Source organism: Tachyglossus aculeatus, chromosome 11 (genome assembly GCF_015852505.1).
Source record: "Tachyglossus aculeatus isolate mTacAcu1 chromosome 11, mTacAcu1.pri, whole genome shotgun sequence".
Lineage (NCBI taxonomy): Eukaryota > Metazoa > Chordata > Mammalia > Monotremata > Tachyglossidae > Tachyglossus > Tachyglossus aculeatus.
The window spans coordinates 3,771,872-3,798,374 of NC_052076.1; the positions used below are offsets into that span (position 1 = coordinate 3,771,872).

General features: G+C 47.0%; 2 protein-coding genes and 1 pseudogene across 2 annotated transcripts; 1 reads left to right on the forward strand and 2 right to left on the reverse strand.

Moving 5' to 3' along the window:
• Nucleotides 1-5,593: 5,593 nt before the first annotated feature.
• LOC119934128 (olfactory receptor 10A4-like) lies at nt 5,594-9,797 on the forward strand. Its single transcript, XM_038753532.1, has 5 exons — nt 5,594-5,638; nt 5,745-5,808; nt 5,896-6,029; nt 6,129-6,182; nt 8,835-9,797. The coding sequence occupies exons 1-5, from the start codon at nt 5,594-5,596 to the stop codon at nt 9,795-9,797; spliced, it is 1,260 nt and encodes a 419-aa protein (XP_038609460.1).
• Nucleotides 9,798-19,012: 9,215 nt separating this feature from the next.
• Nucleotides 19,013-19,963, reverse strand: LOC119934129 (annotated as a pseudogene).
• A 3,844-nt stretch (nt 19,964-23,807) lies between these two features.
• Nucleotides 23,808-24,758, reverse strand: LOC119934130 (olfactory receptor 151-like). Its single transcript, XM_038753533.1, has one exon. It carries the CDS (start codon nt 24,756-24,758, stop codon nt 23,808-23,810), a length of 951 nt encoding a protein of 316 aa, XP_038609461.1.
• Between the last annotated feature and the right edge of the window lie 1,745 nt (nt 24,759-26,503).

Here is a 26,503-nt window from a genome sequence, read left to right on the forward strand (position 1 = left end):
ATTATTATTATTAACAAACACTATAATTATCACCATCCTCCTCCTCAATTCCCCTGTTCCCACCTAACTCTGAAGCACGGTGTTCAGGGCCTCAGTTCCCTCATCTGGAAAATGGGGATTAAGACTGTGAGCCCCGTGTGGGCAACCTGATTACCTTGTATCCCCCCAGCGCTTAAAACAGTGGCACTTAACAAATGCCATTATTATTATTAACAAACAATATAATTATTATTAATTACTATTATTAAACAAAGGTCGAGTTGGAGGTTTGTTCACACTCCTCCAGGTCAGAATCACTCCCCCTTCCCCACTCCTCCTCTTATCCTTCTGCATAGAGAGAAGCAGCGGGGCTCAGTGGGAAGAGCCCGGGCTTTGGAGTCAGAGGTCATGGGTTCAAATCCCGCCTCTGCCACTTGGCAGCTGTGTGACTTTGGGCAAGTCACTTCACTTCTCTAGGCCTCAGTTACCTCATCTGGAAAATGGGGATTAAAACTGTGAGGCCCCCCCGTGGGGCAACCTGATCACCTTGTAACCTCCCCAGCGCTTAGAACAGTGCTTTGCACATAGTCAGCACTTAACAAATGCCATCATTTTTATTATTATAGTGGTCCCAAGCGTCTAGTACAGTGCTCTGCACACAGTAAACGCTCAATAAATGCCTAATTCACTCATTCAATTGTATTTATTGAGCACTTACTGTATGCAGAGCACTGTACTAAGCGCTTGGGAAGTACAAATCGGCAATTTAGACAATGAATGAACAAACAAATGAATGATAGAGCACCAGCCTGGGAGGAAAGAAGGTCGTGGGTTCTAATTCCAGCTCCGCCGCTTATCTGCTGTGTGACCTTGGGCAAGTCACTTCAGTTCTCTGTGCCTCAGTTACCTCATCTGGAAAACGGGCTTTGAGACTGTGAATCCCATGTGGGGACTGTGTCCAACCTGATTTGCTTGTAACCACTCCAGCTCTTAGTAGAGTGCCTGGCACATAATAAGTGCTTAACAGCGTGGCTCAGAGGAAAGAGCCCGGGCTTGGGAGTCAGAGGTCATGGGTTCTAATCCCAGCTCTGCCACTTGCCAGCTGTGTGACTTTTGGCAAGTCACTTAACTTCTCTGGGCCTCATTTCCCTCATCTGGAAAATGGGGATTAAGACTGTGAGCCCCATGTGGGGCAACCTGATTACCTGGTATCCCCCCAGTGCTTAGAACAGTGTGTGGCACATAGTAAGCACTTAACAAATGCCATTAATTATTAATTGTTATTAATTATTAATAATAATTATTATTAATAATTATTAGCAAACGCTATAATTATTAGCAAACGCTATAATTATTATTATTAATCAATCAATCAATCGTATTTATTGAGCGCTTACTGTGTGCAGAGCACTGTACTAAGCGCTTGGGAAGTACAAGTTGGCAACATATAGAGACAGTCCCTACCCAACAGTGGGCTCACAGTCTAAAAGGGGGAGACAGAGAACAAAACCAAACAAAATAAAATAAATAGAATAGATATGTATAAGTAAAATAAATAGAGTAATAAATATATACATATATACAGGTGCTGTGGGGAAGCGTTTAACAGATACCACAATTATTAATACGATCATTAGTACATCCACACAGACCACAACTCTTCTACTTCCAAAGCCTTTTTAAAATCACATCCTCAACCAAGAGGTGCTACTCAATTAAGCCTCCATCTTCTCTCCCCCTCCCTCTCCCTTCTGTGTCAATTATGCACTTATTAATTACCATTACTAATTATTATTAATAATAGTTAATAATAGTGATAACATTAATTGTTAATTATTATTAATAACGATTAATTAATTATTAATACCAATAATACTACTATCGTTAATATTAATATAGTATTATATTGATATATAATGCTATTAATACTATTAATAATAATAGTTATTAATTACTATTATTAACCAAAGGTCGAGTTGGAGGTCTGTTCACACTCCTCCAGGTCAGAATCACTCCCCCTTCCCCACTCCTCCTCTTATCCTTCTCCTCCACCTCCCTGCTCAGGGTTACAGCAAATTCAGCAGAGAAGCAGCGTGGCTGAAAAGCAGCGTGGCTCAGTGGAAAGAGCCCGGGCTTTGGAGTCAGTGGTCATGGGTTCAAATCCCGGCTCCACCAATTGTCAGCTGTGTGACTTTGGGCAAGCCACTTAACTTCTCTGTTCCTCAGTTGCCTCATCTGTAAAATGGGGCTTGACTGTGAGCCCCCCATGGGACAACCTGATCACCTTGTAACCTCCCCAGCGCTTAGAAAAGTGCTTTACATATAGTAAGTGCTTAATAAACGCCAGTATTATTATTATTGTTCCAGTTGGAGCCTGGGAAGATTGTGATCTACTCCTCCCCAGGGGAAGCAGCATGGCCTGGTGGAAAGTACATAGGTCCCGGAGTCAGGACACTTGGGTTCTAATTCTGATTCCACCACTTGCCTCCTGGGTGATCTTAGGCAAATCACTTAACTTCTCTGTGTGTGTTCTCCATCAATCTATGATATTCATTAAGCACATACTGTGTAAAGCTCTCGAGAAAGTATCGTATAATAGAGTTGGCAGACACAATCCCTTCCCACAAGACCATGAGCCCACTGTTGGGTAGGGACCGTCTCCATATGTTGCCAACTTGGACTTCCCAAGCGCTTAGTACAGTGCTCTGCACACAGTAAGTGCTTAATAAATACGACTGAATGAAGGAGCTTACAGTGTTCCCCTGAATAATAATAATAATGGCATTTATTAAGTGCTTACTATGTGCAAAGCACTGTTCTAAGTGCTGGGGAGGTTATAGAGTGATCAGGTTGTCCCAAGGGGGGCTCACAGTCTTAATCCCCATTTTACAGATGAGGGAACTGAGGCACAGAGAAGTTAAGTGACTTTCCCAAAGTCACACAGCTGACAGTTGGTGGAGCCTTGATTGGAACCCATGACCTCTGACTCCAAAGCCCGGGCTCTTTCCACTGAGCCACGCTGCTTCCCTGAAGACAGGCATTGAAATAAATTACAGATAGGGGAAATAGTAGAATATAAGGAGAGATACATAAGTGCTGTGGAGCTCGGTAAATATCAAACTGCTTAGTGGATACACAGCTAAATTCATAGACAGTGTGGGTGTGGCTCTCCCCCCTTTTAGACTGTGAGCCCACTGTTGGGTAGGGACTGTCTCTATATGTTGCCAATTTGTACTTCCCAAGCGCTTAGTACAGTGCTCTGCACATAGTAAGCGCTCAATAAATACGATTGGTGATGGTGATGATGATGGAAAATGTCCAAAACAGAACTCCTTATCTTCCCATCCAAATCTTATCCTTCCCGTGACTTTCCCATCACTGTAGGCGGTACCACTATCCTTCCTGTCTCACAAGCCCGTAACGTTACTTGTCTCCTCTCTCTCATTAAACTATTTGTACATATTTATCACTCTATTTTATTAATGATGTGCATATATCTATAATTCTATTTCTTTTGATGGTATTGACATCTGTCTACTAGTTTTGTTTTGCTGTCTGTTTCCCCCTTCTAGAGGGGGAGCCCGTTGTTGGGTAGGGACCGTCTCTATATGTTGCCGAATTGTACTTTCCAAGCGCTTAGTACAGTGCTCTGCACACAGTAAGTGCTCAATAAATACGATTGAATGAATGAATTAAACCCACAGATTCACTCTATCACTAAATCCTGTTGGTTCAGCCTTCACAACATTGCTAAAATTCCCCCTTTCCTCTCCATCCAAACTGCTACCATGTTAATCCAATCACTTATCGTATCCCACCTTGATTATTTTATCAGTCTTCTTGCTGGCCTTCCTGCCTCATTCATTCATTCATTCATTCAATCGTATTTATTGAGCGCTTACTGTGTGCAGAGCACTGTACGAAGCGCTTGGGAAGGACAAGTTGGCAACATCATCATCAATCGTATTTATTGAGCGCTTACTATGTGCAGAGCACTGTACTAAGCGCTTGGGAAGTACAAATTTGCAACATCTAGAGACGGTCCCTACCCAACAGTGGGCTCACAGTCTAGAAGGGGGAGACAGAGAACAAAACAAAACAAAACATATTAACAAAATAAAATAAATAGAATAAATATGTACAGATAAAATAAATACATTTATTTTCCTGTCTTTCCCCACTCCAGTCCATACTTCACTCTGCTGCCCGGATTGTTTTTCTACAAAAACGTTCAGGCTGTGTTTCCCCAATCCTCACCACCCCCGCATCAAACAGAAACTCCTCACCATTGGCTTTAAAATGTTCGATCACCATTCCCCCTTCGACCTCATCTCACTACTCTCCAACTTTAACCCAGCCCACACGCTTTTCTCCTCTGTCAACCTCCTCACTGTCCTTGATCTCATCTATCTAGCCGCTGACCCGTCTCCCACATCCTCCTTCTGGCCTGGAAGGCCCCCCACTCTTCAAGTCCTCCCATATTGTCCCGCACTGGAAGTTCCAGGAGGCAAGGAATTTGAGATATGTAGATCAGCAGTGGGTGTACCCGGAGGAGTAGCAACTAGATTTTTCAGGGGTTTATTCAGAGCCGTGGAGAAAAAAAAAAAGGAAGAGAAGAATAATCACTAGACTGTGAGCCCGTTGTTGGGTAGGGACCATCTCTATATGTTGCCAACTTGTACTTCCCAAGCGCTTAGTACAGTGCTGTGCACACAGTAAGCGCTCAATAAATACGATTGAATGAATGAATGAATGAACTAAAGAGAGCCAGAGGACCTTATAATTGCAGAAGAAATAAAAAGACATCTACCCTGGCAGTTTTTGCCTTGTGGTTTATACCGCACCCTCCGCTCCTCTGCTGCTAACCTCCTCACTGTACCTCGTTCTCGCCTGTCCTGCCGCCGACCCCGACCCACATCCTCCCCCTGTCCTGGAATGCCCTCCCTCAACCCATCTGCCAAGCTAGCTCTCTTCCTCCCTTCAAAGCCCTACTGAGAGCTCGCCTCCTCCAAGAGGCCTTCCCAGACTGAGCCCCCTTTTTCCTCTCCTCCTCCCCATTCCCCCCGCCCTACCTCCTTCCCCGTCCCCACAGCACTTGTACATATGTTTGTACAGATTTATTACTCTATTTATTTTACTTGTACATATTTACTATTCTATTTATTTTGTTAATGATCATCAATCGTATGATGTGCGTAATGATGTGCATCTAGCTTTATTTCTGTTTGTCCTGATGACTTGACACCCATCCTCATGTTTTGTTTTGTAGTCTGTCTCCCCCTTCTAGACTTTGAGCCCGTTTTTGGGTAGGGACCGTCTCTATATGTTACCAAATTGTACTTCCCAAGCACTTAGTAGAGTGCTCTGCACACAGTAAGCGCTCAATAAACCCGAAAGAATGAATTGAATGAATGAAATCCGACAATTACTCTCTCCACCTTCAAAGCCTTATTGAAGACACAACTCCAAGAGGCTTTCCTATACTATGTCCTCATTTCCTTTTCTCCCACTCCCATCTGCATCCCTCTGACTTACTCCAATCATCCACCCTTGCCACCAGTCCCACACCCTTCTGTAAGGCGGTGGGGGAGAAGGGCCTATCGATTTGACTTGAATGGCAGCCAAGAACCTGGCAGTTTCTGGAGAGGGGTGGAACGCGGTTAGATAAATCCCCGTTGAAGAGGAGAAGAGCGGAATCAAGCTCCGGCCTCTTTCCCAGATTTCCTAGCCAGATTCCGTAATGAGCCATCTCAGGGTGTCTCCAGGGTCCCATCCCCGGGGACCCCAAAGTAGAAGCCAAATACTCTCCACCAGCTCAAAAGCTCTTCAGTAAGACTGCTGCAGGGTCCATTCTTGTCTCTGGTCTCTCTTGCTTATCTGGATCTTCCCACCACTGGCTCGCTGCTTCGTTGCCAGTGGTCAGCGTTCTGCTGACGGAACTGGACGGGGCATTGAAAGCCACTTGGCTATCGGTCTCTGGCCAGTCACCAGCCTCAGGAAGGTCCCCGCCAGCCTCGGACTTCAGGAACGGTCCCCCCGTGGCTCTGGCGGCAATAAGCCCAGCCCCCCTGGGCCGTGCTGTTTTAGCTGCCAGTGACCTGCCTTTCCCGTGCTCTCCTGCCTCTCGCTGAAATCCCATCCTCTTTCAGGTAGGAAGCCTCCAGGCCTCTCTACTCCCCACAACCACCACCACCAACCTGAGGGTGGGGCTCAGAATCTCCTCGCCTTGACATTAGGGAGGCATTGTAGTCTGATGGAAAGAGCATCATACGGGGAGTCAAAATACCAGGCTTCTCGTCACAGCTCTACCACTGTTCTGCTTGGTGACCTTGGACAAGTCACTGAGCTTCTTCAGGCCTCATTTTTTTCATCTGGGGATGAGATGGGGATAAGATCCCTGTTCTCCATTCTTAGACCGTGAGCCTCTAGGCTGTAACCTCATCGTGGGCAGGGAAAGTGTGTGTCCACTCTGCTGCATTGCACTCTCAAGCGCTTAGTACAGTGCTCTGCAAAAAAAGCATTCAATAAACACCATTGATGACGATGGTGTATGGGAACAAAGACCGAGCCTGATATGATTATCGTGTTTGCATATATCATATTTATTAATATTCATTCGAATGCAGACCCGCGGCTCTAGCTCTGCCTGGCCCTGGGCACTGGGTTACCCCTAAATGATCATCTGACTTAATAATAATAATAATTTTGGTATTTGTTAAGCGCTTACTATGTGCCAAGCACTGTTCAAAGCACTGGGGGAGATACAAGGTAATCAGATTGTCCCACGTGCATCTCACAGTCTTGATCCCCATTTTCCAGATGAGGTAACTGAGGCACAGAGAAGTTAAGTGACTTGCCCAAAGTCACACAGCTGATAAGTGACAGAGCCGGGATTAGAACCCATGGCCTCTGAATCCCAAGCCCATGCTCTTTCGACTAAGCCACACTGCTTCTTCCCAGATCCCCACACGGGTGGGATGGAGAACCTGCTTGGGATCTCTGCTCCTGTGGCCCCCATCTGAAGAACTGAGAAGGCAGTTCAGGTTTAGTGATAATAATAATGACATTTATTAAGCGCTTACTAGGTGCAAAGCACTGTTCTAAGCGCTGGGCACTGTTCTAAGCGCTGGGGATACCATCCAGGGCGTGGGTCAGAGCACTAAGCCCAGGGTCAGAGCTTCCAGAGCCTTGGGGAGAAGGGTGTTTTCTAAACATTCAATTTTAGGTCCAGGGGTTAACTGAGCTAGGAGTGTTAACTCTGCTTATCTATGTTTTTGTTTGTTCGATCAGCGGTATTGATTGCACTCCAACAGTATGAGGAGCACTGAAAAAACTGATGGCAAGACTATAACAGAAGTAAAACAGCAAGGTTCCTGCCTTCAGGGAGCTTACACTCTATTGGGGGAAACTAATAATAATAATCATGGGACGTGCTTAGCGCTTACTTTTTGCCAAGCACTCTTCTAAGCTCTGCGGTAGAAACAAGTTCATCAGGATGAACCCAGTCCCTATCGCACAGGGGGCTCACACTCTTCATCCCCATTTTGCAGATGAGGTAACTGAGGAACAGAGAAGTGAAGTGACTTGCCCAAGGTCACACAGCAGACACGTGGTGAAGCTGGGATTAGAACCCAGGTCCTTCTGATTCCCACTCTATCCACTAAGCTATGCTGCTTCTCTAGTAGACACAAATTCCACTGGTAGAAATAAATTTTATTATCCACCTAAATATTAGTACGTGCGTAACCTTCCAGTGCCCCTGTTCAGACTGTAAGCCCCCTGAGGGCTAGGGACCAAGTTCTATTTGTTCTTTATTTCACTCTTCCCCAGCACTTCGTACAGTGCTTTGCACGCAGTAGGAGTTCAATTAAATACATGCAAATACATGAACGAAAGCACTGCTACCAGTTTGACAACTGCTAAGGGTGATCGTTGGCCTAGCAACTTAGGGTGGTGGGAATTCATCAGGGAAGGCTTCCTAGAGGAGGTGGGACGAAGCTTTGAAGATGGGGTAAGCCGTGGTCTAGCGGATTGCGGGGCCTGGGGAAAGGAGGTTTTGCCTCTGTGGTTTAAGCTGAGGGCGAGTCTCGGGCCTTTGAGTGGAAAGAAAGAAGAAGAAGTGTAGCCTCGTTGAAAGACCGTGGGTCTGGGCGTTAGATGACCTGGATTCTCCTCCCAACTCTGCCACATACCTGCTGTGTGGCCTTGGGCAAGTCACTTGACTTCTCTGTGCCTCAGTTCCCTCATTCGCAAAGCGGGGATTCGAAACCTGTTCTCCCTCCTACCTAAACAGTGAGCCCTATGTGGGACATGATTATCTTGTATCTGCCCCAGCGCTTAGTACAGTGTAGGACAGACAGTCAGTGGTATTTAATGAGCACTTACTGTGTGCAGAGCACTGTACTAAGCGCTTGGGAGAGTACAATAGAACAATAAACGGTCACACTCCCTGCCCACAGTGAGCCTAGAGGAGGAGACATTAATATAAATAAATAAATTATATATATGTACATAGGTACATTTGGGGCTGGGAGGGGTGATGAATAAAGGGAGCAAGTTAGGGCAATGATGAAGGGATTGGGAGAAGGGGAAAGAAGAACGTAGAGATAAGTAGTAAGCGATTATCAAATACCACCATTACTATTAACTCAAGTCAATTATATTTATTGAGCACTTATTGTGTGCAAAGCACTGTATTGACCACTTGGGAGAGTACAATATAACAATAAACAGACTTATTCCCTGTCCACAGCGAGCTTACATTATTTTTAACTCTGGCGGCGACAGCCAGAAGCAGGTCCGCTGGCCGGTCGTCAGTCCTACCGTCTGACCGCAGCCCACGTTTCCTTCTGCAGATGCGTTTCCTGGGGGGTGCGGAGGAGGAGAACCTCACGGTGGTGACCGATTTCCTCCTCTTGGGGTTCAGCGACCTCCCCGAGCTGCGGCTCTTCCTTTTCCTGGCCTTCCTCCTGCTGTACCTGGCCATCCTGGCGGGGAACATCCTCCTGCTCGGTCTCCTGCTGACCGACGGGGCCCTGCACTTTCCCATGTACTTCTTCCTGGGGAACCTGTCGCTACTGGACCTCTGCTTCACGGCTGTCACGGTGTCCAACACGCTAGCCAATCTCCTCACCGGGAACAGGGCCATCTCCGCCACCGCCTGCGCCGTCCAGGTGTACTTCCTGCTGGCCTTCGGCTCGGCCGAGTGCTACCTCCTGGTTGCCATGGCCTTCGACCGCTTCGTGGCCATCTGCAGCCCGCTGCGCTACGTGGCCGTGATGGGCCGGAGGACGTGCGTGGGGCTGACGGTCGGGTCCTGGTTTATCGGGGCTCCCGTGTTCCTGGGGCAGACCCTGTGGGTCTTCGGCCTCCCCTTCTGCAGGCCGCGTGAGGTCGGCCAGACCTTCTGCGACGTGCCCCCCCTGCTGCGGTTGGCCTGCACCGATACGGCCAGCCACGAGCTGGGCACGGCCACCATGGCAGCCTGCTTCTCAGCCCTGCCCTTCCTGCTGATCCTGGGGTCCTACATGCGCGTGCTGGGGGCCCTCCTGAGGATGCCATCGGCCGTGGGGAGGCAGAAGGCCTTCTCCACCTGCTCCGCCCACTTGCTGGTGGTCACGCTTTTCTACGCCTCTTGTGGGGCCATGTATCTGCGCCCCAAGTCCACGTTCTCCCTGCGGAATGACCGGCTCCTGGCGCTGCCCTACATCTTTGGCACCCCCCTGCTCAACCCTCTGATCTACAGCCTGCGCAACAGGGATGTGAAGGGGGCCCTGCGGAGAGCGGTGGGGAGGCTGTCCGGCTCAGGGAGGGTATGACTCCCCAAGGCCTGTCCCCTCTCTGAGCCCCGAGTCCAGCCCAGCAGGACCGTGGGGACGAGGCGGCAGAGTCCCTGCAGGATTGGAACCCTAGTGCCCCAGGCCATGGAGAATTGAGACAGAAAGATGGTGCCCACTGCCCGGCCAAATAGTATTTGCGAAGTGTTTACTATGTTCCAAGCACTGTACTAAGTGCCAGGGTGGATACAAGCAAATCGGAGAGCAGACCGGAGTTTTAATCCTGGCTCCGTCACTTGCCTGCTGGGTGACCCTGGACAAGTCCCTCAAACGCTCTGTGTCTCCGATTCTTCATCTGAAACATAAGGGGCTTTAAGCAGGCCACAAGGAGTGTCTCTCACAAGGAACTCTAGACTGTAAGCACCATGTGGGCAAGGAACTTGTCTACCACCTCCATTGTACTGTGCTCTCTCAAGTGCTCATTACAATGCTCTGCGTACAGTAAGTGCTCATTAACCATCACTGATTGACTGAATATAAAAGACCTGTTCCTCCCTCTTCCTTAGACTATGAGCCCTGTGTGGGACAACGACTCCGTCTGATCTTGCATCTGAAGCAGTGTGGCTCAGTGGAAAGAGCACGGGCTTTTGAGTCAGAGGTCATGGGTTCAAATCCTGGCTCCGCCAATTGTCGGCTGTGTGATATCGGGCAAGTCACTTCATTCATTCATTCATTCATTCATTCAATCGTATTTATTGAGCACTTACTGTGTGCAGAGCACTGTACTAAGCGCTTAGGAAGTACAAGTTGGCAACATATAGAGATGGTACCTACCCAACAGTGGGCTCACAGTCTAGAAGGGGGAGACAGAGAACAAAACAAAACATATTAACAAAATAAAATAAGTAGAATAAATATGTACAAGTAAAATAAGTAGAGTAATAAATATGTACAGACATATATACATATATACAGGTGCTGTGGGGAAGGGAAGGAGGTAAGGCGGGGGGATGGAGTACCTCATCTGTAAAATGGGGATTAAGACTGTGAGCCCCACATGGGACAACCTGATCACCTTGTAACCTCCCCAGCTCTTAGAACAGTGCTTTGCACATAAGTGCTTAATAAATGCCATTATTAAAGTGCTCATTACAATACTGTGCACACGGTTAAGTGCTCAATAAACATCATGTTCCTCCCTCTTCCTTAGACTGTGAGCCCTGTGTGGGACAGGGACTGTGTCTGATCTTGCATCTACCCCAGTGCTTGGCACGTACTAAGTGCGTAATAAATACCACAATTATTATTACTACTCAGGCCCTGCTTCTAATTTCCCAGAAATAGTGGGCCTGGGTCTGATACTTCCTTTGGATTTCTACGTGTCAGTCAGTGAGTTCTGAGGCAGAATTGACCTTGAAAAGGAGTCACTGGACTTGAGACCCTACTCAGCCCACCTTCTGCAGGAAGCCTTCCCTGACTGAACCCCTTCACTCCACCTCTTTATCTACCTCATTACTAGCGTATATATGGAATATTTGTGTATTTCTATAAGGTGCAGTCACTATTATCTAATGGTACATCTGGGTTCTAACATTTGCTTGTCCCATTAGATTGTACATTCCTTGTGTGGAGGCTCCTTGTCTTTGTCTCGTCATCAACAGGATTCATTCAGGCCTGTTGTAGTTAGAGTACTGACTTAGGCACTTGTGAACTGAGGACTGAACTGAGCTCCTACTGGGTGCAGAACGCTGTCCTGGACACCTCCTGGATGTGGAGCACTGAACTAGGCTCTTGGGAACATACAATAGAAGTAAATGACAAAGAGTCCCTGCAGTAAGCACTCAATAAATACGATTGAATGAATGAATGAATGAACGAATGCCCTCAAGGAGCATACAGAGCGAGTTTCTTTTGCAAATCCCCCTCAATGCCTTGTCCAGAGTAGAGGCATCGATAATACTGCTGATAACAATGATCACAGAAGTTGGATAACAGCACTGAAACGTTTTCCTTTTCCTCAGCAGACAGTAAAATCTCCTTTCAGAGAACTCCTTGACTGAAATTCTTTCCCGCTACCCTCAGCACCCCACTAATCTTTGGTTTTTGTCTCTATACCACCTTTAGTGTTTTGTTTCGTCTCCCCCAGTGTGTCTGTCACCAATCTCTTCTCCCCCTTTTTGCTATTAGATTGTGAGCCCTCCAAGGGACAGAGACCATATCTAATTCCCACCAGTTTTCCCTCCCAGTGCTTAGCACAGTGCTCTGTACAGAGTAAGTGCTTCATACTATTTCTACTACTGACCCAAAGCATAGTTTTCTGCTGGTCTTGACTTCTCTAAGTTAGTAATCAGAAGTTCCATCTCTACTCAGGAGGGCGGTCAACAGGAGAGCAATTCTCCCATGCTTCCCAGTGCTTAGCACAGAGTTTGACACATGGTAAGTCAATCAATCAATCATATTTATTGAGCATTTAGTGTGAGCCCAGCACTGTGCTAAAGTGCTAACTAAACATCCTTAACTGCTCCTCTTTTTGTTTTTCTGGAGAAGCACTCCAATCTCTACAGGCTTTATTAAACAAATGCCTTATTCCGTTAAAAGATGATTGGCCACCACTCCCTGCTCTGCCCTGTTACACTACTTCCTGTTTTCCAGAACCGTTCTCTTATGGTGTAGCACCCCATCTTCTTCCCCTGAACACCCCTGGTATTTAAACATTCACTTCAGAAATACTTCAACAGTTTCAATTAGTCTTTCAGACATGTCCTATTGGAAAGAGCATGGGCCTGGGAGACAGAGGACCTGAGTTCTAATCCTGAAGTGGCCTGCTGGGTGGCCTTGGGCAGGTGACTTCACACTTTATAACTCTGTATTTCTTCATCTGTAAAATGGGGATTCAACATCTATTCTCCCTCCTTAGAAGTTTGTATGTATTACTCTATTTATTTATTTTATTTGTACATATTTATTCTATTTATTTTATTTTGTTAATATCGTTATTTTATTTTGTTAATATTTTGTTTTGTGTCTCTCTCCACTTCAATCCATACTTCATGCTGCTGCCCGGATTATCTTTGTCCTGAAACGCTCTGGGCATATCACTCCCCTCCTCAAAAATCTCCAGTGGCTACCAATCAATCTGTGCATCAGGCAGAAACTCCTCCCCCTGGGCTTCAAGGCTGTCCATCCCCTCGCCCCCTCCTACCTCACCTCCCTTCTCTCCTTCTACAGCCCAGTCCGCACCCTCTGCTCCTCCACAGCTGATCTCCTCACCGTACCTCGCTCTCGCCTGTCCCGCCATCGACCCCTGGCCCACGTCATCCCCCGGGCCTGGAATGCCCTCCCTCTGCCCATCCGCCAAGCTAGCTCTCTTCCTCCCTTCAAGGCCCTGCTGAGAGCTCACCTCCTCCAGGAGGCCTTCCCAGACTGAGCCTCTTCCTTCCTCTCCCCCTCGTCCCCCTCTCCATCCCCCCATCTTACCTCCCTCCCTTCCCCACAGCACCTGTATATATGTATATATGTTTGTACATATATTTTTTTTACTCTATTTATTTATTTATTTAATTTATTTGTACATATCTATTCTATTTATTTTATTTTGTTAGTATGTTTGGTTTTGTTCTCTGTCTCCCCCTTTTAGACTGTGAGCCCACTGTTGGGTAGGGACTGTCTCTATATGTTGCCAATTTGTACTTTCCAAGCGCTTAGTACAGTGCTCTGCACATAGTAAGCGCTCAATAAATATGATTGATGATGATGATGATGATGATTTTGTTAATATGTTTTGTTTTGTTCTCTGTCTCCCCCTTCTAGACTGTGAACCCACTGTTGGGTAGGGACCGTCTCTATATGTTGCCAACTGGTACTTCCCAAGTGCTTAGTCCAGAGCTCTGCACAGAGTAAGTGCTCAATAAATACGATTGATTGATTGATTGATTGATTGAGCCCACTGTTGGGTAGAGACCGTCTCTATATGTTGCCAACTTGTACTTCCCAAGAGCTTAGTCCAGTGCTCTGCACACAGTAAGTGCTCGATAAATATGATTGAATGAATGAATGAAGTTGGACAAGGACTGTGTACAACTTGATTATCTTGAATCTAACCCAGGGTTTAGTACAGTGCTTGGCATATAGTAAGCGCATAACAAGTACCATTTTCATCACCATTTAATTAACCATCTAAAAGCATTGCAAAGTCCTTAAGGATGAAGGCCTGAGGAGACAGCATAACTTAGCGGATAGAGCGGAGGGCTGGGAGTTGAGAGACCTGGGCTTTTTATTTTAAATGGTATCTGTTAAGTTCTTACTATGTGTCAAACATTGTTCTAAGCACTAAGATAAATGCAAATTAACCAGGTTGGATGCAGACCTTGTCCCCCATGAGTTTAAGTAGGAGGGAGAACAGGGCTGTAACCCCAACTTTGAGAAGAAGCGTGGGTGTCCTAGTGGATAGAGCATGGACCTGGGAATCAGAAGGATCTGAGTTCTAATTTCGTCTCCATCATTTGTCAGCTGGGTGACCTTGGGCAAGTCACTTCACTTCTCTGTGCTCAGTTGCCTCTTCTGTAAAATGGGGATTATGTGGGACAGAGACTGTGTTATTCATTGAATCATATTTATTAATAATAATAATAATAATGATGGTATTTGTTAAGCACTTACTATGTGCAAAGCACTGTTCTAAGTGCTGGGGGGATACAAGGTGATCAGGTTGTCCCACGTGGGGCTCACAGTCTTAATCTCCATTTTACAGATGAGGTAACTGAGGCTCAGAGAAGTTAAGTGACTTGCCCGAGGTCACACAGCAGATGTGGTGGAGCCGGGATTTGAACCCATAACCTCTGACTCCAAAGCCCATGCTCTTTCCACTGAGCCACGCACTTACTGTGTGCTGAGCACTGTACTCAGCGCTTGGAAAGTACAAATCGGCAACATATAGAGACGGTCCCTACCCAACAACGGGCTCACAGTCTAGAGTTATCTTGTATTGACTGGTTATCTTGTATCTTCCCCAGCATTTAGAACAGTGCTTGACACATAGTAAGCGCTTAGCAAATTCCAAATAAAGTGCTTAACAAATACCATATTAAAAGAAAAATCTCTCCCACTTGTCGTCTGCTGGGTAACCTTGGGCAAATCACTGAACTTCTCTGTGCCTTGGTTTCCCTATCTGTAAAATGGGGGTGACACCTGCTTTCCTGCCCTCTTAGTCTATGAGTCCCATGTGGAACAGGGACTGTGTCTGCTTTTGTACTTAACCCAGTACGTGGTACACAGTAAATAGTAAGTGTTCATTAAATACCATCATGGCTATTAGGACTTATTGCATATACAGCTGGTTTGGCTTTCTCTAATTCTTCTTGATGTGGCGGTAAGCAAAAGGGGATTTTATTGGTTGAAATAGTTGTAGCGTTTTTTAGGTGTGTCCCTCTTCGTGTGCGGTGAATCTTACTAGGTTTATGGAAATTTAATGTTTTTTCCATTCATTAATCTTTATTGAGCTCCGACAGTAATTAGAGCTTGGCACTAGGCTCTTGAAAGAGTGGACAGAAGAAGAAGAAGAAGCTTATTGTGGTCAGGGAACGTGTCTACCAACTCTCTTGTATCATACACTCCCAAAAGCTTAGTACAGTGCCCTGCAAACAATAAGTGCTCAATAAATATGATCTATTGATTGATTGACAGACATGGTCCCTGCTCTTGAGGAGTTTACTGCCCAGTAGCTGGGGCAGACAGACACAGATTTTATACATACAGTGGGAACAGGAAGGAAAATGAAGATACAACTGGTAACTGCCAAAGTACAGGGCAAAAAATGAATTAATAAATTTATAAATATCTAAACAAATGAATGAATCTGTAAATGGGACAGAATCAAAGATGCTGGAAATTAGTTGAGGATGGAAGGAAGGGGGATTCAGGAGGGATCCTGGTCTGGAGAATCTGAAGGGCAGGGAGCCCCGGGCAAAGCCAGATTCTTTTATTTGATTCACTCATTCATTAAATCATATTTATTGAGTGCTTACTGTGTGCAAGATGAACTCAGTACAGCGCTCTGTATACAGTAAACACACTGTATACAGTATAATAATAATAATAATAATTTTGGTATTTGTTAAGCACCTATTATGTGCAAGGCACTGTTCTAAGCACTGGGGAGGATACAAGGCAATCAGGTTGTCCCATGTGGGGCTCACAATCTTAATTCCCGTTTTATAGATGAGGTAACTGAGGCACAGAGAAGTTAAGTGATTTTCCCAAAGTCACAAAGCTGACAAGCGGTGGAGCCGGGATTTGAACCCAGGACCTCTGACTCCCAAGCCCAGACTCTTTCCACTGAGCCACACTGCTTCTCTTATACAGTAAGCACTCAGTAGATATCGGTGACTGAATGATTGATTGGCCTCAATCAATTCTGGTTCTCCCAAGTCCCTAATTATAATCATAATGCTAACAATAATTTTGGTATCTGTTAAAACATTTGGTACGTGCCGAGCATCGTACTAAACAATGGGGTAGAGCCAACGTAATAAGGTCAGTCCCAGCCCCTGTTCCACATGGGGTTCACAGTCTGGAGGGAGATCAGGTATATGAATCTTCATTTTACGGTTGAGGAAACTGAACGCAGAGAAGGTAAGTGACTTCCCCAAAGTTTCACAGCAGGCAAGTGGTATAGCCGGATTTCGAACCCAAGTCCCCTGGCTCCCAGACTCCTTTCCATTATGCCACGCTGCATCTCTAATCTTTTTGTTGAAACTCATTTCATCCAGCGCTTAGAACAGTGCTTTGCACATAGTAAGAGCTTAACAAATACCATCATTATTATTATCCACTTCCCAGATGTTTTTCTTTTCTCTTACTTTCCACACTTTTTGTCTATTCATTCAGTCGTATTTATTGACGCTTACTGGGTGCAGAGCACTGTGTTAAGCGCTTGGGAAGTACAAATCGGCAACATATAGAGACAGTCCCTACCCAACAACGGGCTCACAGTCTAGAAGAGTGAATGTCTACTCACTGTTTGAGTGGCACTAAAAGAATCTGCCAGAGTTTTAATCTCCTCACTTGGCCTTACAATCATCAGGATTGCCTCTGGGCGCATGGCAGACACATTCTCTGCCCACAGTGAGCTTGCGGTCTAGAGGGATCCTGGTGAGAACCTGACATCTGACGATCTAGTGAATAATAATAATAATGATGGTATTTGTTAAGCGCTTACTATTCATTCATTCAATCGTATTTATTGAGCGCTTACTGTGTGCAGAGCACTGTACTAAGCGCTTGGGAAGTGCAAGTTGGCAACATATAGAGATGGGCCCTACCCAACAGCGGGCTCACAGTCTAGAAGGGGGAGACGGAGAACAAAACAAAACATATTAACAAAATAAAATAAATAGAATAAATATGTACAAATAAAATAGGGTAATAAATACGTACAATCATATATACAGGTGCTGTGGGGAGGGGAAGGAGATAGTTGTGGGGGAGGAGAGGGGCTTACTATGTGCGAAGCACTGTTCTAAGTGCTGGGGGGGATACTAGGTGATCAGGTTGTCCCACATGGGGCTCACAGTCTTCATCCCCATTTTACAGATGAGGCGACTGAGGCCCGGAGAAGTGAAGTGACTTGCCCAAAGTCACACAGCTGACTAGTGGCCGAGTCGGGATTAGAACCCATGACCTCTGGCTCCCAAGCCCGGGCTCTTTCCACTGAGACACGTTGCTTCTCTTAAAGAAGTAGAAAGAGTACTTTATTCATTCATTCAATCATATTTATTGAGCGCTTACTGTGTTCAGAGCACTGTACTAAGCGCTTGGGAAGTACAAGTTGGCAACATATAGAGACGGTCCCTACCCAACAGTGGGCTCACAGTGAGCCCATGATTCTTTAATCATGCCTGAGGCTGGGGTGTTTCTCCAGAGACCCCCGCGTCCCCAACCCTCACTCCAGAGTCATCCTCTCCCATGTGCCTTTGAAAGCAGCTACTGCTCCCAAGCGCCAGACTCCAGAGTCATTAATTTTTCCCATTTTCAACAGCCTCCGCCCTTTTAACCAACTTTGCTTGCCATCAGAAGTCAACCCTGTGTTTACCAGAGAAGAGCTGCCTTCTCTAGACTCTGAAAGATTCAAAGCCACGAACCCCAGAATACCTGGAGCTTGCAGACTAGAGAGGGAGTAAGACATCAGAAAAAATTATGGATATATACATAGGTGTTATGGGCTGAGGAGCAGAGTAGCCTAGAGGAAAGACCATGGGCCTGGAAATCAAAAGGACCTGGGCTGCCACTGGCCTGCTGGGTGACCTTGGGCAAGTCACTTACCTTCTTTGTGCCTCAGTTTCTTCAGTTGTAAAATGGAGACTCAGTACCTGTTCTCCCTTCTACTTAGGCTGAGCCCTTGGTAGGACAGGGGATGCGTCAGGACTCACTAACCTTATCTACCCCTGCTCTTAGAACACTTACACATAGCACCCTGGCACAGTGGAAAGAGCCCAGGCTTTGGAGTCAGTGGTCATGGGTTCAAATCCTGCCTCTGCCAATTTTTTTAATGGCATTTATTAAGCGCTTACTATGTGCAAAGCTCTGCTCTAAGTGCTGGGGAGTTTACAAGGTGATCAGGTTGTCCCACGGGGGGCTCACAGTCTTAATCCCCATTTTCCAGATGAGGTAACTGAGGCCCAGAGAAGTAAAGTGACTTACCCAAAGTCACACAGCTGACAAGTGGTAGAGCCGGGATTTGAACCCATGACCTCTGACTCCAAAGCCCGGGCTCTTTCCACTGAGCCATGCTGCTTCCCTTGCCAGCTGTGTGACTTTGGGCAAGTCACTTCTCTTCTCTGTGCCTCAGTTACCTCATCTGTAAAATGGGGATTGACTGTGAGCCCCCTGTGGGACAACCTGATCACCCTATAGTCTCTCCAGCACTTAGAACAGTTCTTTGCACATAGTAAGCACTTAACAAATGCCATCATTATTATAGTAAGCGCTTAACAAATATCATAATTATTGCCATAACTGTTATAAATTCCATTTAAGAGGAAGGGAAAGCTTGTAACTGATCATTTATTTTAAGGTGGTTTTATTTTAAGGTATTTGTTAAGTGCTTGCTATGTGCCAAACACTGTTGTAAGCCCTGAGGTAGATAGGAGGTAATTAGGCTGGACATAGTCCCTGTCTTGCATCTGGCTCACACACCAAGTGATTGTCTGGAAAAGGCCTCATGCCACTGTGAAGAACTCACTTTCAATCTAATAGTCCCCCTAGTAGCGATCCAACCCCAAAAAGACGTTCCTCCTCAAGATTTTCCTGAGGGCGTCTCGGACATTTTGATTCCTTAGGCTGTAGATCAGGGGGTTGAGCATGGGGACCACAGTGGTATAAAACAAGGAGCACACTCTCTCCTCAACCGGAGACTCTCCTGAGGAAGGCTTCAGATACGTGAATGCCCCGGCTCCAAAGAAAAGGACGATGGCCATGATGTGGGAACTACAGGTGCCCAGGGCCTTGACCCTGCCTCGGCCAGAGCCGATGCGCAGGACGCAGGCGAGGATGCGGGCGTAAGAGCTGAGGATGCCCATGCTGGTGGTCGCCGTGTTGAAACCCACGCTGGCAAAGACCACCAGGTCATTGATGTCGGTGCGGGAGCAGGAGAGGGCGAGGAGGGGGCTGATGTCGCAGAAATAGTGATTGATGACGTTCTTTCTACAGAAGGACAACCTCAGCATACAGGCGGTGTGGACAGCTGCACAAAGAGAGCCCGTGGTGTAGACGCCGGCCACTAGCACGGAGCAGGCCCGAGGGGACATGATGGTGCCGTAAAGCAGAGGGTGGCAGATGGCTACATAGCGGTCTTAGGCCATGACGGTCAGCATGAAGCCCTCGGAGATGACGAAGACGATGAAGAAGTAGAGTTGGGCCATGCAGGCGGGATAGGAGATGGAGTTGGTCCCCTCCACGAAGCCCGCCAGCATCTTGGGGGTGGTGACGGAGGAGTAGCAGAAGTCGATGAAGGACAGGTTGGTGAGGAAGAAGTACATGGGGGTGTGGAGCGGAGCGCTCAGCCCAATTAAGGTGATCAGGCCCAGGTTCCCTGCCGCCGTGACCACAAAGATGCCCAGGAACAGCAGGAAGAGCGGGAGTTGTAGATCTGGACGCTCCGTCAGCCCCGCCAGGATAAACTCCGTCACCGGAGAGTGGTTCCCCGTGGCCATTCTCCCCTCAGGCTGCCCTGTCGGGGTAGGATGGAAGACTGCTGGTTAGAGGGGACCTCTGCCCTGCTTGGAGGAAGCAGGCGCAGGTTAAGAAATTCTCCTCACCCAAATGGATCTGTCCCTTCCTCCACAAAGAAGTCCAAGATGCCTCGAATCGGATGTGTTGGCTGACTGGTGGATTAGCAGGAACTGAGAGCTTGGCTCATATCCATCCAAAGAGGATGGAGAAGTCCCTTTCTAGAAGCAGCATGGCTCAGTGGAAAGAGCCCGGGCTTTGGAGTCAGAGGTCATGGGTTCAAATCCTGGCTCCGCCAACTGTCAGCTGTGTGACTTTCGGCAAGTCACTTCACTTCTCTGGGCCTCAGTTACCTCATCTGGAAACTGGGGATTCAAACTGCGAATCCCAAGTGGGGCAACCTGTACAGTGCACTGCAAACAGTAAACGCTCAATAAATACGATTGAATGAATGAACCTGATCACCTTGTAAACTCCCCAGCGCTTAGAACAGTGCTTTGCACGTAGTAAGCGCTTAATAAATGCCATCATTATTATTATTATAGAAGGGTCACTGTGGGAGGGGACAGAATATCCTTGTTAAATGGGAGCAGTGATGGAGGGACAGCATAACCTAACAGAAGGGACCCGGGCCTAAGAGTCAGAGGAGCTGGGTTCTAATCTTGCTCCAGCACTTGCCTGCTGTGTAACCTTGGGAAAGTCAATCAATCAATCAATCAATAGTATTTATTGAGCACTTCCTGTGTGCAGAGCACTGTACTAAGCGCTTGGGAAGTACAAGTTGGAAACATATAGAGACAGTCCCTACCCAACAGTGGGCTCACAGTCTAAAAGGGAGAGACAGAGAACAAAACCGAACATACTAACAAAATAAAATAAATAGAATAGATATGTACAGGTAAATAAAAGAATAAATAAATAAATAGAGTAATAAATATGTACAAACATATAAACATATATACAGGTGCTGTGGGGAAGGGAAGGAGGTAAGATGGGGGGAATGGAGAGGGGGATGAGGGGGAGAGGAAGGAAGGGGCTCAGTCTGGGAAGGCCTCCTGGAGGAGGTGAGCTCTCAGTAGGGCCTTGAAGCTCTCAGTAGGGAGTCAGTTAACTTTTCTGTGCCTCAGTTTCCTCATCTGTAAATTGAGAATTCACTGCCTGTTCTCCCTCATACTTGAGCTCCATGTAGGACAGGAATTGTGTCCATCCCAGGAATTGTGTCCATCCTGGTTAACTGGAAACTACCCCAGTGCTTAGAATAGTGCTTGTCATGTAGTAAGCGCTTAACAAACATCATAATAAGGATGGGACTCCCACCCTGCTCAGGAAAGGTAGACCCAAACTAGGTGACTACAGACCCAGGTCCGGCTTCTCACTTAAGCCATCAGGGGTATTTATTGAGAAGCAGCGTGGCTCAGTGGAAAGAGCCCGGGCTTTGGAGTCAGAGGTCATGGGTTCGAATCCCTACTCTGCCAACTGTCAGCTGTGTGACTCTGGGCAAGTCACTTCACTTCTCTGGGCCTCAGTTACCTCATCTGTAAAGTGGGGATTAAGACTGTGTTAGCCCCACGTGGGACAACCTGATCACCTGGTAACCTCCCCAGCACTTAGAACAGTGCCTTGCAGATAGTAAGAAGTGCTTAATAAATGTCATTATTATTTTTATTACTATTATTGTTATTATCGAGCACCTACTGTGTAAAGAGCCCTTGCAAAACACTTGGAGAGTACAACAGAATAAGAAGACATTATCTCTGCATTCAAAAAGCTTAGAGTCTACCAGAGGAGACAGGTACAAAATAATTTACAGATAGAAGGTGAGAAAGGAACATTTGATGTGTAGATAACGGAGTGTTTAAATCAGCTTCTTCATCCTCCTCTAGCAGTTCACAGCTCCCTACAGCCCACAGTGAAGACCAGTCACTTCACTGCTCTGTGCCTCAGTTATCCCATCTGTAAAATAATTATGTTATTTGTTAAGCGCTTTCTATGTGCCAAGCACTGTTCTAAACGATGGGATATATACAAGGTAATCAGGTTGCCCCATGTGGGGCTCATCTTGTTAACCCCCATTTTGCAGATGAGCTAACTGAGGCACAGAGAAGTTAAGTGATTTTCCCAAGGTCACACAGCAGACAAGTGCTGGAGCCAGGATTAGAAACCCACGTCCTCTGACTCCCAAGCCCGAGCTCTTTCCACTAAGCCACGAAAATGAGAATTAATCCTGTGAGCCCCACGTGGGACAAGGATTGCGTCCATCCTGATAGCTTATGTTTACCTCAGAGCTTAGTACAGTGCCTGGCACATAGTAAGCACTTAGGAAATACCATAAAGAAAAAGAAAAGAAGAGGGATTTCTCCCCCCCACACCCGATAAGGATGTTGACCCTCATCAACGCTGGCCCAGGATAACAACAGACCTGGAGTCCGGTCAGTGCCTTGCAATTCATTCATATTTACTGAGTACTTAATGCGTGCAGAGCACTGTATTAAGCACTTGAGAGAGTACAGTGCAACAGTAAACAGACACGTCCCCTGCCCATAATGAGTTTACAGTCTAGAGGACTAAGGCAGCTCTAGAATTTGAACCCAGGAATTCCTGTTTACCAGTGCTTACAAGTGTTGGCTCGCTAGGTGCTCCACAAAGTGGCTTAGTTGGCTACCATCTAAGTGGTAAGTGGCAATCATCTAACTGGAAGTGGCTACCAAAACATCTGCACTATCTCTGCCCCTCTCCCTCTCAGACTCTGAGGAGCCAGGACTGGGGTCGGGGATGGAGCTAGCTGGAATCAGGAGATGGTGTTTTAGAGACCTCAGCTACCGCTGCTTAAGATTTGGGAGAGGACATTCCAGAGGTGGAATCTCAAGACTCACCCTCCCTTGTCCTGACGCTGGAGTTGCTGGGGTCCATTTCCTTTCCGAGAGAGCCGATCCCCACTCCCACACGCACGCAGTTGGGATCTGCAATCTCAGCTCTACGATCCTGGAATCAGCTTGAAAATATAGTGTTGGGGGAGTTCCCCAAGGACCACCCAGCCCCGGCGATGACCTCTTTGGGGAATGGCAAAGAAAGACTCGGGGAGGCTCCCAGTACTCATGACTCTCTCCTCGACTCTTCGGAGTGTTTATGACGAGGAAGCAGTGTGGCTAAGTGGAAAGAGCATGGGCTTTGGAGTCAGAGGTCATGGGTTCAAATCCCAGCTCTGCCAATTGTCAGCTGTGTGACTTTGGGCAAGTCACTTCACTTCTCTGGGCCTCAGTTCCCTCTTCTGTAAAATGGGGATTAAGACTGTGAACCCCCCGAGGGACAGCCTGATCACCTTGTAACCTCCCCAGCGCTTAGAACAGTGCTTTGCATATAGTGAGTGCTTAACGAATGTCATTATCATAGTAAGCACTTAACAAATCATCATCAATCATATTTATTGAGCGCTTACTATGTGCAGAGCACTGTACTAAGCGCTTGGGAAGTACAAATTGGCAACATATAGAGACAGTCCCTACCCAACAGTGGGCTCACAGTCTAAAAGACTGTCATCATTATCGCAGTGAGCGCTTAACAAATATCATAGTTATTGCCATAATTGTTATAAATTTTATTTAAGAGGAAGGGAAAGCTTGTTACTGATCATTTATTCTAAGGTGGTTTTCTTTTAAGGTATTTTTTAAGCACTTGCTGTGTGCCAAGCACTGTTGTAAGCACTGAGGTAGATAGACGGTAATTAGGCTGGACATAGTCCCTGTCTTGCATCCGGCTCACACTCCAAGTGATTATTAAGAAAAGGACTCATGCCACTGTGAATAACTCACTTTCAATCTAATAGTCCTCCTAGTAGGGATCCAACCCCGAAAAGATGTTCCTCCTCAAGATTTTCCTGAGGGCGTCTCGGACATTTTGATTCCTTAGGCTGTAGATCAAGGGGTTGAGCATGGGGACCGCAGTGGTATAAAACAAGGAGCACACTCTCCCCTCACCCGTAGAGTCTCCTGAAAAAGGCTTCAGATACATGAATGCCCCAGCCCCAAAGAAAAGGACGATGGCCGCTATGTGGGAACTGCAGGTGCCCAGGGCCTTGACCCTGCCTCGGCCGGATCCGATGCGCAGGACGCAGGCGAGGATGCGGGCGTAAGAGCTGAGGATGCCCACGCTGGTGGTCACCGTGTTGAAACCCCCGCTGGCAAAGACCACCAGTTCATTGATGTCGGTGCGGGAGCAGGAGAGGGCGAGGAGGGGGCGGATGTCGCAGAAATAGTGATTGATGATGTTCTTTCTACAGAAGGACAACCTCAGCATACAGGCGGTGTGGACAGCTGCACAAAGAGAGCCCGTGGTGTAGACGCCGGCCACTAGCACAGAGCAGGCCCGAGGGGACATGATGGTGCTGTAGAGCAGAGGGTGGCAGATGGCTACGTAACGGTCATAGGCCATGAGGGTCAGCATGAAGCCGTCGGAGATGACGAAGACGATGAAGAAGTAGAGTTGGGCCATGCAGGCGGGATAGGAGATGGAGTTGGTCCCTGCCACGAAGCCCACCAGCATCTTGGGAGTGGTGACGGAGGAGTAGCAGAAGTCGATGAAGGACAGGTTGGTGAGGAAGAAGTACATGGGGGTGTGGAGCGGAGCGCTCAGCCCAATTAAGGTGATCAGGCCCAGGTTCCCTGCCGCCGTGACCACAAAGATGCCCAGGAACAGGAGGAAGAGCGGGAGTTGTAGATCTGGACGCTCCGTCAGCCCCGCCAGGATAAACTCCGTCACCGGAGAGTGGTTCCCCGTGGCCATTCTCCCCTCAGGCTGCCCTGTCGGGGTAGGATGGAAGACTGCTGGTTAGAGGGGACCTCTGCCCTGCTTGGAGGAAGCAGGCGCAGGTTAAGAAATTCTCTCACCCAAGTGGATCTGTCCCTTCCTCCACAAAGAAGTCCAAGATGCCTCGAATCGGATGTGTTGGCTGACTGGTGGATTAGCAGGAACTGAGAGCTTGGCTCATATCCATCCAAAGAGGATGGAGAAGTCCCTTTCTAGAAGCAGCATGGCTCAGTGGAAAGAGCCCGGACTTTGGAGTCAGAGGTCATGGGTTCAAATCCCATCTCCGCCAACTGTCAGCTGTGTGACTTTCGGCAAGTCACTTCACTTCTCTGGGCCTCAGTTACCTCATCTGGAAACTGGGGATTCAAACTGTGAACCCCCAGTGGGGCAACCTGCACAGTGCACTGCAAACAGTAAACGCTCAATAAATACGATTGAATGAATGAACCCGATCACCTTGTAAACTCCCCAGCGCTTAGAACAGTGCTTTGCATGTAGTAAGCGCTCAATAAATGCCATCATTATTATTATTATAGAATGGTCACTGTGGGAGGGGACTGAATATCCTTGTTAAATGGGAGCAGTGATGGAGGGACAGCATAACCTAACAGAAAGGACCCGGGCCTAAGAGTCAGAGGAGCTGGGTTCTAATCTTGCTCCAGCACTTGCCTGCTGTGTAACCTTGGGAAAGTCAATCAATCAATCAATCAATCAATCAATAGTATTTATTGAGCACTTACTGTGTGCAGAGCACTGTACTAAGCGCTTGGGAAATACAAGTTGGAAACATCTAGAGACAGCCCCTACCCAACAGTGGGCTCACAGTCTAAAAGGGGGAGACAGAGAACAAAACCGAACATACTAACAAAATAAAAGAAATAGAATAGATATGTACAGTTAAAATAAATAAATAAATAAACAGAGTAATAAATATGTACAAACATATAAACATATATACAGGTGCTGTGGGGAAGGGAAGGAGGTAAGATGGGGGGGATGGAGAGGGGGACGAGGGGGAGAGGAAGGAAGGGGCTCAGTCTGGGAAGGCCTGCTGGAGGAGATGACCTCTCAGTAGGCCCTTGCAGCTCTCAGTAGGGAGTCAGTTAACTTTTCTGTGCCTCAGTTTCCTCATCTGTAAATTGAGAATTCACTGCCTGTTCTCCCTCATACTTGAGCTCCATGTAGGACAGGAATTGTGTCCATCCCAGGAATTGTGTCCATCCTGGCTAACTGGAAACTACCCCAGTGCTTAGAATAGTGCTTGTCATGTAGTAAGCGCTTAACAAACATCATAATAAGGATGGGACTCCCACCCTGCTCAGGAAAGGTAGACCCAAACTAGGTGACTACAGACCCAGGTCCGTCTTCTTACTTAAGCCATCAGTGGTATTTATTGAGAAGCAGCGTGGCTCAGTGGAAAGAGCCCGGGCTTTGGAGTCAGAGGTCATGGGTTCGAATCCCTCCTCTGCCAACTGTCAGCTGTGTGACTTTGGGCAAGTCACTTCACTTCTCTGGGCCTCAGTTACCTCATCTGTAAAGTGGGGATTAAGACTGTGTTAGCCCCACGTGGGACAACCTGATCACCTGGTAACCTTTCCAGCGCTTAGAACAGTGCCTTGCAGATAGTAAGAAGTGCTTAATAAATGTCATTATTATTATTATTACTATTGTTGTTATTATCGAGCACTGACTGTGTAAAGAGCCCTTGCAAAACACTTGGA

Bases quoted from the DNA above. Each gene is read 5' to 3' on its own strand.
- LOC119934128 (XM_038753532.1), top strand. From the start codon at position 5,594: ATGGCAGCCAAGAACCTGGCAGTTTCTGGAGAGGGGTGGAACGCG. The intron at 5,809-5,895 runs GTAAGACTGCTG...CTTCGTTGCCAG, and splicing joins ACCAGCTCAAAAGCTCTTCA to TGGTCAGCGTTCTGCTGACG. The intron at 6,030-6,128 runs GCAATAAGCCCA...ATCCTCTTTCAG, and splicing joins GTCCCCCCGTGGCTCTGGCG to GTAGGAAGCCTCCAGGCCTC.
- LOC119934130 (XM_038753533.1), bottom strand. From the start codon at position 24,758: ATGGCCACGGGGAACCACTCTCCGGTGACGGAGTTTATCCTGGCGGGG.